Source organism: Camellia sinensis, chromosome 12, assembly GCF_055761805.1.
Source record: "Camellia sinensis isolate YWXY chromosome 12, ASM5576180v1, whole genome shotgun sequence".
In the NCBI taxonomy this organism is placed as follows: domain Eukaryota; kingdom Viridiplantae; phylum Streptophyta; class Magnoliopsida; order Ericales; family Theaceae; genus Camellia; species Camellia sinensis.
The window spans coordinates 146,450,001-146,462,717 of NC_138972.1; the positions used below are offsets into that span (position 1 = coordinate 146,450,001).

Sequence of the window (12,717 nt, forward strand, 5' to 3'; positions counted from 1 at the left end):
AAGGTAGACATTCAGAAGAGGATACAAACATGTGTTAGTATGTTTTGTATCGGCCAAATATATATTGCAAATGATTTAACAGAAATCAATGACATTATTATCCCTTGGGTCGATCCCAGAGATTGCACCTAGTCTGTAATCTTAAAAATAATTATTTCCCTAAAAATAAATGAGCAAATTTCACTTTGCACCTACTTTAGACCCAATCCCACTTTACCACCTAATGGTCGCAGTCAACTCCCGAGACTTCAAGTCAAGTTGCAATTGGATCCATTCGCATAATGCCATTTCAAAAACTGATGGAAAATCTAAAGTAGAGGGACTAAAGAGGGATTTTGGTTAAAGTACATGCGTGCTAAGGATGATAGTGGACGGCCTAACATGGATTTTGGTAAAGGTGTAGGGGTACTAAGTGTAATAATTAATACTATTATGTGGTTGTTCACCGTTAGTTTTCAAAACAACACTATGCAAATGGACCCAATTGCAACTTGACTCAAAGTCTGGGGGTTGACTGGGACAATTAACAGGTCAAGGGGCAAAGTGGCATTGGAATTTCGATGTAAAGTGTAGGGGTAAAGAGTGAAATTTACCCTAAATAAATCATCAGGCATTAAAATCAGAAGCTTACCTTGCAAGATTAACACATCATAACCTCCACTAAAACTATAGGGGACCAATGGTATAATTTACCCTTAAACTTATAATCATCTCAGACATTTTGCAAAAAATCCAACTTCAATGTATATTAACATGATCAAATTAATGAAAGAAACAAGAAGAGCAATCAAAATCAGAATCATCAGTTTAGTCCTTCATCAGCAATTCTAAATTACAATTTGATGGGAAAAGAACAAAGAGTAGCTAATAATATTACGAATCAAACCACACAAAAGAAATCTAAGAAACGACCCCCGGGGGGGGGGGGGGGGGGGTTGTGGGGGGGGGGACAAGAGAATCAACTAATTTCTTCAAATGGAGAAAAGAAAAAAGAAAGAAAGAGATTTCAAATAACCAAAAACTTACTTCAAAGAAACAAGTAATCTCAATTGGGTCTGCCCAATTTCCACTAAATCAAAAAAATTCTTCAATGGAGAAAAAGACCAGAGAAAGAAAGAGACTTCAAATAACAAAGAAATAAGTAATCTCAATTGGGTGTCAGCCCAATTTCCACTAATTTCAATAGAATCAAAAAAAAATTTCAATGGAGAAAAGACAAAAGAAAGAAAAAGAATTCAAATACCCAAAACAAACTTGAAAGAAAAAAGTAAAATCCCAGTTGGGTCTGCCCAATTTCCACTAATTTCTGTAGAATCAAAAAAATTCTTCAATATACCATAGACAAAAGAAAGAAAGAGATTTCAAATAACCAAAACACTCACTTGAAAGGTACAATCAATCCCAATTGGGTCTGCCCAATTCCCACTGATTTCAGCTGGGAACCAAAAAAACAGAACAATGAATCAATAAAGAAGACAGAAATTGTGGCCTTGTTTTGTGTTTCCCAAAAATTTTTGGGATAAATTCTCTAGAAATAAGTTTTCATATGAAAATAATGATTTTTAATTTAATTTTATTAACCAAACAAGTTTATAATTTTTTAAAGAGAATAAAATATACAAAAATTTAATATTTGTATAGATACAAATCAAATAAAACACAAATTTAATCTGTGTATTGGTGCAAACCATATATGCTTTTTATTTATTTTAAATTTTTATTAAATATATTTAATATTAGTCTTATTTTAAAGGTATATTTTTAATGATATTAAATTTATAAAGGTAAAATTTTATATTAAAAATTATATATATATTATGAAAATAAAATAAAAGGATTAAAATAGTTTTTTAATTTTTTATTAGAAGAGAGAGAGAGAGAGAGAGAGAGAGAGAGAGAGAGAGTGTGGTGGGATGTGAGAGAGAGACAAAACATGAGTGATTGAGTGTGAGTGTGTTGCAGGATGTAAATGAGTTTTTTTTTTTTAAGTTAATCTTAGCTATGGATTTTGAGTGAGATAACGTGGCTAAATCTTGACCGTTGACCGGAGAGATGACTGGAGAGAAGAGCTGGAGAGGATTCACACTCCTCTTCTTTGGCTTGCAACCTTTTGTTTTTTTTCCTTCATTTACAAATTTTAATTTATGAACTTATATTCTATTAAATTATAATTAAATTTTTTTTAATTTTTAAGTTCTAATAAATTTTTAATAATCAAAATTATCTTTAAATAATAATTTTTTATTATTTATTTTGACATTTATTTTAATTTTTAAAATTTTAAAATATCAACTTTTAAATTAAAAAAATTAAAAAAACAATTATGTGTCTTTTTGAAAAAATTTAAAAAATTGAATTATTTTTGTACAAAATTAAAAATTTTATATCTATAAAAAAGTATGATGATGGAACATTAATATACAAAGTTTTTTTTAAAAAAAAAAAACCTTTGAAAATGAAAAAATGTTAATATTCACTGAGAATATTCTTGATTTTATTAGATAGTTAATATTCTTGATAATGTTAATATTCTCAGTTGTAATATACACTAATAATTTTCTCAGTTTTAAAACTAAAAAAAAAATGGTTAATATTCTTGATTTTATTGGATAGTTAATCAAACCAATAAGTGGAAGAGCAAAAATATTTAATATCATGCTCTCTTTTTTTATCAGTTAGTAAAACAATTATCTAGAATGTTACTGTGCAAAATTTATAATGTTTTTAGTTTTAAAAATTGAAAAAAAAATTGATAATATTCTCAATTTTACCAAATCGAACTTATTGGTTCAAAAAATTTTAGGACAAATTACATATACCCCCTCGAGGTTTGGCTAAATTACAGATACCCCCTGAGGTTTGAGAAATTATAAATTTCTCCCTGAATGCTATATTTGCATAACAAATTAGGGACTAATTTGTTATGAAATATAAACCCCATGGGGCAAATAGTTATGAAAATACAAACCTCAGGGGACGGGATGTAATTTCTGAAATCTCAGGAGTATCTGTAATTTAGCTAAACCTTGAGGGAGGTATATGTAATTTGCCCAAATTTTTAAATAAGACCTAAACTACCATAACATTTGTAAATAGAACTTTTAGGTAATTAACTAATTTTTTATTTTAAATTTTTAATAAATTTTGGATAATATTTTCTTCAATAAAATAAAATTAAATGGTTATTTTATTAGAATATTTATTTTTATTTTTGATTGACTTTAAAATAATTAAAAAATACATTACATATAAAATCAACATTCATTCATTTGTATTTGGATCATTAATTAATATAATAATTTGAAAAAAGAAATTATGTATTGAATGACCACTATCCAAATTCATAATCTAATTTGTCTCCTTCTAAATTTCTACAGAATTCAATTATCCAAAGGCAGCCAAAATGTTGCTCCATTTTCAAATGATGAGTTGTGCCACATTTTATAATATGATGAAATTATGGTGTGTTAACACAAGGATTAAATGAATATTTTACAAGAATAATAGTAAAACTTATTAGATATTTTTCTTTAATTTACTATCAAAATTAGTCTTAAAAATAAAACAAATATAATAATGTGAAAGAGTATAAAATAAAAGGGAATTTTTTTTTTAAGGTCTCTGCTATTAAGATTTTATAGCATAAGGACATGTAATATTTTCATAATGGTTGGAGTCCCCTAACATTTTTTCAGAAAAATTTCGATCCAAAGAAATTTCAAAACACGTGTTTTAAAATTTCTCTCATTTGAAATTTCTCTAATTTGCTTAACTTCTCTGATTTTATGTATCTTGAAATTTCTCTATATTGAATTTTCTTTGATTTGCTCACAAATTTCTCGATAATTTGCTCACAATTTTCTCTGTGTATTTGACTAATTTTCTCTGATTTGCTCATAATTTTCTCTGTGTTTTAACCAAATCAGAGAAAATTGTGTCTTTTTACAGTGAAATTCCAAGCAACCTTTCACAAACACATATACAAAAAGAGATTGAGGATTGAAAATGCTCTTACTCAAATTTATGCTTGAATTTGAGTTTATCCACTAAAGTAGTCAAATTGAGTATAATACCAAGGGCGAATTACACTAATAGTCCCTATAGTTTGTGTAACGCCCCGAAAAATTGGGCAAGGTATATCTATTTATACAACAAACCAACCTGATAGACAAACACATATACATAGCTAACTATTTCATACATCCATTTCCATTTAATTCCAAATGTCAAATACATGTTGTTCACATCTTAATGCCCCAGTTTCAATCTCAAGCATGCATATACATATGGACCATGACAAGACTAAAGAGGAGTATGCTCATGATAAAACAGTTTACCTCTCTTTTTATAAAGCATGCAATACTGAGATGCAACAACAGATATAAAACCATTTCCATTTTGAACCATATCTGTTACATGAATACAGGCTCTATGAATCTCTACGTAAGTATTTGCAAGTAGGCCCTAATACACTACCACTGTCATTTTTACCAGTAAACTGGAAGGCTCCACACCTAATCACGCAATTCTACACCCACTACCCAGATTCACCAAGTATTCATCTTTCTGCAAATAGATACATTTTCAAACATTTCTCAAAAACAGATATATTTCTAATGAAATGAATGTAATGCAACGCCCAATGCAACAAATGAGGAATGTGGTTCAATTTAACTAAGTCTCATGCATTTCTACAACAATCATGGCTATCCTCCACCGATAGAGCAAAACAGATATTTCTAAACAGATATTTAAACAATTAAATTCCAAAAATTTTGATAAATACCATCTATTCCACATCTCATCAAATATGAACAACTACACTAGTTTTCATATCACAATCACGTATGGTAACCTCTCAAGGTCCATTTCTAACCGTGATAGTTTTATTCCAACAGATACATTAATCAAAATAATACCGTTAATGCCCAAGAAAACATCATTTTCTTTCCAAACTCATTCTCCAAGCATTATTCAACTATGACATCCTATTTTGATCAAAAGTCCCAAAAGTTAAACATAATTCCTTTGTTTTCTTTTTGGTCGCAAACTGGTAAAAATTTCAAAACTGATTGAGTCGAAGTCCGTTTTTGTTCAAATTTAAAATATAGCTCTTTCATAACCTTTAAAACATATTCCAAGTTTACATTTTCGCAATGTGGACATCAACTCTTTATTTTTCTCAAAATTTCTCTTTTGAGCAAATAAATCACAAATTTTTCAAAAATTCTAACTAAATTATATACAACTCTAAGCTCCATATAATCAAGTAAAAGTGCATAAAAAAGTGTAGGAAAAATCCCTACCTCAAGCCAAGAATCTTTCAAATTTTTTGGCAACAGAAATTAAATATGTTCAGAGCCAAACGACGCCTTTTTCGCCTTCTACGTTTTGGTCCAAAGCACTAGGAGTCAAAAATGACTTACACTAGATCAAACCCATGAAAAACCAACTTGGAACCCCTTTTTTCTTTCCTCTCGGCAAGAACTCCCAAAAGTATGAAGAAAAAAATATATTAGGTTACTATTTATAGATATTTTCCTTTTTGTTGTTCTGTTTTTAACTAAACAAATATCTAACCATATATATATACAATTATATATATAGGTAATCCATTAATAAATTTTTTTTTTCCAAAATGAGTTAGTACAATCATCTCTAAGCATTACTCTAGAGGTAAAAACATCTTTATACCATCTAAAATCACTTAAAGTATGGCAAGTTAAGTTACTAAGTTGATCATGGATACGAGAATGAATATTAGTTGGTGTTCCGATAAAATGTTTGACTATGGTATATATTAAAATATTAATACCATCAGGTATACTAGATCTTAACAAACTTCATGATAAATTTAAATCTAAAACAAATAAGTTACAAAGAGAAACTTATAGGAATACTTATGATACAAAACAACAATCTAAAATTACCAAAAAATGATATAAATTTATGATTGACATCAACATTGAAATCAAATTCTTTTAAATTACAAACGAATTAAATCCTAATTAACTAATCTCATTCTTATATCTAAAATTGATGGATTTAAAAACCAATTAGCAAATTCCGTTTGTTCTACTTTACCTAGTGCTTTTTGGCATAGTAAAAAATATGCAGTAACACTCCCTTATATTAGAAATTTTAATGGAAAACAAATTCCTACCAAGTCTCAAGTTATCCAAATGAATCATGAATTAATGGAAATGTGCAAAAAGGAGATTAACGAATTATTAAAAAATAATATTATTAGTAAAAGCAAGCCACCTTGGTCTTGTCCTGCTTTTTATGTTAATAAAAATGCTGAACTTGAACGAGATGTTCCCGATTAGTCATTAATTATAAACCATTAAATAAAGTTTTAGAATGGATCAAATATCCAATCCCTAAAAAAAATGATTTAATTAAAAGACTTAATTAAAAGACTTAGTCAAGCAGTCATTTTTAGTAAATTTGATTTAAAAAGTGGATTCTGACAAATACAAATTCATCCTGGTGATCATTATAAAACTGTCTTTACTATCCCCTTAGGTCATTACGAATGGAATGTCATGTCCTTTAGATTAAAAAATGCTCCTAGTGAATTTCAAAATATTATGAATGAAATTTTTAATCCCTTTAATCATTTTTCCATTGTCTACATTAATGATATCCTCATTTTCTCCAAGTCAATTGATGAATATTGGAAACATCTTAATTCTTTCCTCCATATTGTTAAATATAATGGTCTAGTCATTTCTGCTCCTAAGATTAAACTTTTCCAAACTAAAGTCAGATTCTTAGTATATGATATCTACCAAAGCACTATTCTTCCTATTAGCCGGTCCATTGAGTTTGCTTCTAAGTTCCCTGATGAAATCCTAGACAAAACCCAGTTACAACGATTTTTAGGTTCTTTAAATTACATTGCTGAATTTTATAAAGACCTTCGAAAAACTTGTCAACCCCTCTTTAATCGGTTGAAAGATAATCCTCCTCCTTGGTCTTCTACTCATACTGCTATTGTTCAACAAGTAAAAAAATATGTCAAGACTTTGTCTTGTCTTGGCATTCCAAAAAATACTTTCAAAATCATTCAAATTGATGCCTCTGATGTTGGTTATGGTGATATCCTCCTTCAAAAAATCACTCATCAGTCATCTAAACAAATTGTTCGTTTCCATTCTGGTGTTTGGAACAAAGCACAACAGAATTATAATACTATTAAAAAAGAAACTTTATCTATTGTTTTATGAATTAGTAAATTTCAAGATGATATTTTAAATCAAAATTTTTTATTACGTGTTGATTGTAAAAGTACTAAATATGTTTTAGAAAAAGATGTTCAAAATATTACTAGTAAACATATTTTTGCCTGATGGCAATCCATTTTAAGCATTTTTTATTTTGATATTGAATATATACCTGGCAGTTAAAATTATATTCCTGACTTTCTCACTCGAGAATTTTTACAGGGGGGATAGGAATGACCAATCCTTTTATTTCCTACCATAAATTAAAAGTCACCTATTATAGAAAACTTGTTTACCAAACTGTTTACTGTATTGCTTGCCTTAAGACAACTTGCAAAACTACTCGCTGTGCACAATTCATACAATTTCATCAAATTACCAGTCATTGCAATTTACTTGCTCATTATACTAATTGCCATCATTACCATTTGAAAAAATTGGATATCCTCAGTGGATGCTAAATTTTGTTCATTCTCTTACAAATGTCTAGTCAAAAATCTCAGTAACCTCCCAACAAGGCCATTGTTCCCGCTAGTCAACCTACTGCTCTTCCTCCTGTTGATTTAGTCAATCGTTACCAAGTTCTTGGTAATATTCCTAAACTTAGTTATACTTCTACACTTACTACAGACCTACCTAGTCACTTATTTCTTATCCACCTAATTCAATCAAAATAACTAGAACTAATTATATTAAAACCCAGTCTATTAATTTATTCTTCAAGGAACCTATTCACAAGAATATTCATAATGTTCTTGACTTAGTTAAATCATATTTCCCTCCTGGATGACATTTTATTCCTTTTCATCCAGAGAAGTTAATTACTTTCTACAAAGACATTCTTTTTCATCATCAGTCCATCATTATTAAACCTATTTATGATCGAACTTACACTAGTAAAATCATTTACCATTCATTATATATTCACAATATTGTCTCTCTTGATGAATGGGGTCTCCCTTTTCAACTCCATGATTTACCTGGTCATACCATCCAGTACAATTATTTTGATTATATGGATGCTTGGTTCAAAATCCTCTTACATTAAAATGAGCCATATACTCACTCTTGGTTTCTTCAATTTGATCATAAATTCAAGTCAACAATTCTCACATGGTTCCTCAGATGTTGGTCTCAACATGGTGCCATATCTGAGATTATTCCATCTGTAGTAATGGAACAAATTCACTATTTCTCTTTTGTTTATAAACTTAGTCAGCATCAAAGTCAATTTCCTTTATTACTTATTTTCATGTCCAAATACAAAGTCCCCTGGATATTCTAATGGCAATATGCTATTTCTGAAAATATAGTCACCAGACTTCATTTTGTCAAATGGTGGGATACATTTAAATCTCATCGAATTATTGAGCAAGTCCAAGAAAAATTTCCAGTCAATTCTCATGCTCTAACTCCAACCATGGCCAAAGCTCAGCAGAACCCAATTGCTTCAGTCACACAAGGCAACCCAATTCCACCAGTCAGACTTGGAAGCCCAACAGCAAGCTCTTCTAAGCCCAAGTCATCCAAATCCAAGTCAACTCAGTTAAAACCCAAAGCTAAGCCTAAGTCATCCAGTAATGAATTGATCCAAATGGCCAAGCTATTGATGGCCCAAGCCAAGTCATAGATTGAAGATGAAACCTTTGAAGAATCTAGTTCCTTCGAGGCTTCAACCAATAATGATCCTTATGGGCCCCCGTTTCTAGATGCTCAGGACCCACATGCTTAAACAGTCAGCCATAGGATTCTATATATATGCAAAACAACTTCACTCACTACTCTATTTTTGAGAAACACTGTTGTTTTGAATCTATATCGATTTTCCATCAGTCTTCACCGAAAGCAATGAATAGTGAAAAAAGTAAAATTTACTGTTCACTATTCATCAATCAGACAATTCTCTACTATCAAAAGCTTCAATCAACTTCTAGTCAATCACCGAAAATAGGAGACAACTCCCATGTGCTTCTTTCAAGTCAGATTCATTCACAAGGCTCTGATAACAAAAGTATAGCGATCCCAGTTTTGACCCAACTCTTATGATGTTCCGGACTTGGGTTTAGTGCCTTTGTATTGTTGTGTATCTCATTCTTCCTTTGTATACCTTTGAAATTGGTCTTTGGGTGGTTGTGGGTGTGTTTGGAACAAGTGGGTTACCTAGTTTTCAAATCTTGTGTTGCCTAGATTTCTGGTCTTCCGCTCGAGCGGCCATTATTGCGCTTGAGCAGGATATGTAAATTTTGGTCCTCCGCTCGAGCGGACTTTCTTGCGCTCGAGCGGGAGTTGCAAACCTTCAATGCTTTACATGTCTGCAAAAGTGCTAGAGAAGTGTCTTTCATACTCGAGTGGCGTTTCCTACGCTCGAGCGGATGGGTGCTCGAGCATCCTTTCTTGAACTCGAGCGGTTGGTTTGTCGTCTGCAAAAGTTCTAAAGGTGTGTGTTCTACACTCGAGCAGGCCTCTTCTTGCGTTCGAGCGGAACAAAGTTTGTGTCTGATGCTCGAGCATCAAACTCTCTGCTCGAGCGAACTGCGCATATATCAGATCACGAAAAGCACTTTTACATCACTTTTTCATATCTTTTCACCCAAAACCCTAAAGTTGAGAGCTTCTCTCTCTAAAACTCACATTCTCTCTACATTTTGACCTAGATCCTTTGATCTCTACACCCTTGTGCCTTCATTAAAAAGGTAGAACTCCTCAAGCTCTTCACTTTGATCTGAGTAGAAGTTGGTTTCATTACTTTTGAAGTTCCATCCTTGCTTAGCTCGTGTTGTTTCTTTGAGGTAGGGACATTCTACACCTTAATATGATTTTCAACCTAGGTATTTGTTGTTTTGTATAAATGGTGGGATTTGGGAGGATTTGAGTAAAGTTAGGGTTTGAAATTCAAAATTTAAATAGGGGTTTTCCATGTTGTGTTTTACAAAATGACTATTGGGCTTGTATATGAGGTTCTCTAGTGTTAAAATTGTGAAATTTAGCCTTTGGGTTGATCTTTGAAAAATGAGGAAATTTGCCCTAACTTGAGTTGGATAACCAAATTGTATAAATAACGAAATTGATATGGGAAATGTGAAATTGGAAGGATATGTGAATGAATGGTGTAGTTGGATTTGTTAAACCACTCACCTATGGAAATTTGATAAATTATTTGTTTAAAAGATTGTGTATCTGGTTAGAAATATCTGTATTGGGCTATCGATGAAAGATAGTCATGATTGTTGTAGAAATTGCATGAGGATTAGGTGGATTGAAACTAATCATTTAAGTTGTGTCATTGAACATGACGGTATGATTAAGACATTGAACATGTGTTATGGATAGTCATTGAATATGACGATGTTTTTAAATACATTGTATATGTATAATGTTTTGGGAGAAGAAATGGGATGTACTCCAGTGTTTGGGAGGAGATAGGGGATGGACTCCATTGAGAATTAAGTTGGCCGGAATGTCCAAGATGAAAGTCCTAAAATCTTATGTATACATGGATGCCGATCCCACGGACAAAATTTTCGTAAAATGGCAAGGTTGAAGTGCTTGTATGATAATTAGGTTAATTGAAAACCACTGAATTGTAGTCTCAATTGAGTTATTTGGAAAATTATATATATATATATATATATATTTCTTAAGACTTAAAATGAATGAATGGAAATGAATTGAGATATAAATATCAGTATTGTATGGTCATGGGAAGAATGTGAGTTAGTCATGAATGTTGAACGTTTATCTGACACTTATATCTTAGTTAAACCTCATATATTGTGTTAGTTTATCTTTACTAGGCTTTGGCTCACCCTACTTGAGAAAACATTTTCAGGTACTGGTGACATGCCACCTCCAAGGACATAGCTTGGGAGGGTTGAGGGCTGAAGGCTCCATTTTTGTTATGTTTGTGCTTAAATGTTTACTCAAGCCAAGGGCTTAACTTGTATAGAGTCTAGGACTCTTTCTTTGTTATAACCAAGTAATATCTTGGAAAAATGTAAGCTCGTAGGGCATTTATTTTGTTATCGTTAATTTGAACTACATGCTATAGATTCAGAACGAATGTTTATGAATGTATAATGCATGTATTTCCCTTTGTAATAGAAACTCTGATGAACGAAAGTATAACATTTTTTATTATGTACATGAATCTCATGGGTTGGATTATTCACTTATTTTGAGGGCATTACAAAAAGAGATGGAAGCAGCACAACAAATAAAAACAGAATTAAACAATATAAATAGGAACTTACAATTGGACTTACAATTGTTTACTGAAAGCTAGAAAATAGTTCTTCAAAATACATGAGTTGAAAATAGATTTGCTGAATAGTAAATTACAGAGTATATATATATATATATATCAATTAAAAATACATTTCAACATCTTTAATGACAAAAGTAAATATAATATTTTCTCACCACAAAATATATTTCGTTTAATGGTACACACCATAAATATTCACAACTCTTTTATGGTAATAAAATAATAATAATAAAACCACAGCAATATTATATGGTTACTAAAAGGTCACGATTCAATCATTTGGGTCCAAAATGAATAGAGTTTAATAGTTTAAAATAAATCCCCAACTGAGATTAGAGTATAAATTCAATTTGATTCAACTCGTTACAACCTTCCCCCCTTGAAGAATTTCGTCCCCGAAATTTAAACTAGATAACCTCGCTGAATCAAAATCAATTACAATCATAGAAACGCAATCATGGCATGATAACACAACCTCCCAATTAAACATAAGAAATTCATCCTATTCCATAACATATACATCGTACATCCTAATATCAAAATAACATTTCTATTACAACTCTCAAACATCGATAAAAAGGTCTGGATACTTCTCACAGACTTCAGCCTCACGTTCTCAAGTCGCCTCCTCAACCCCACGGTGTCTCCACAACACTTTCACCAAGAGAATTGTCTTGCTACACAAGACCTGATCCCAAGTGTCTAAGATCCTCACTGGTCTCTCCTCATAAGAGACATTCTCGTCCACCTCTAACTCAGTCCAATCCAATACGTGTGATGGATCGGGCTCATATTTCCAAAGCATAGAAATATGAAAAACATCATGAACTCCAGATAGTGGTGGCAGCAAAGCTAACCGATATGCCACTTCCCCAATACGTTCCAAAATCTCAAAATGCCCAATAAAGTGCGGAGACAACTTCCCTCTCTTCCCAAACCTCATCAAACCTCGCTTAGGTGAGATCTTAAGAAATACATGATCCCCAACCTCAAAAGATAATGGCCTCCTCCTATGGTTGACATAACTCTTCTGACGACTCTGAGCTGTAACCAACCTCTTAGGGATAAGAGCAATGTTCTTCGTCGTTTCCCGAACCAACTCTGGGCCTATCATAGGTGCATCACCCACCTCGGCCCAACACACTGGGAATCTACACTGTCGGCCATACAAGGCCTCAACGATTGGAAATTGTTGTTGTAGGCAAACTCCACTAAAGGCAAGTG

At 31.7% G+C, this 12,717-nt stretch overlaps 1 protein-coding gene across 1 annotated transcript in view; it reads right to left on the minus strand.

Moving 5' to 3' along the window:
- Positions 1-12,436, minus strand: part of LOC114293224 (beta carbonic anhydrase 5, chloroplastic) — a 17,031-nt gene extending 4,595 nt beyond the window's left edge. The window contains exons 1-3 of the mRNA XM_082897357.1: positions 12,182-12,436; positions 1,383-1,435; positions 1,027-1,224 (exon numbers count right to left, since the gene is read on the minus strand). Coding sequence (XP_082753483.1) covers positions 1,027-1,224; positions 1,383-1,435; positions 12,182-12,436 — 506 coding nt within the window. The remainder of the gene's footprint in view (positions 1-1,026; positions 1,225-1,382; positions 1,436-12,181) is intronic.
- Positions 12,437-12,717: the final 281 nt, after the last annotated feature.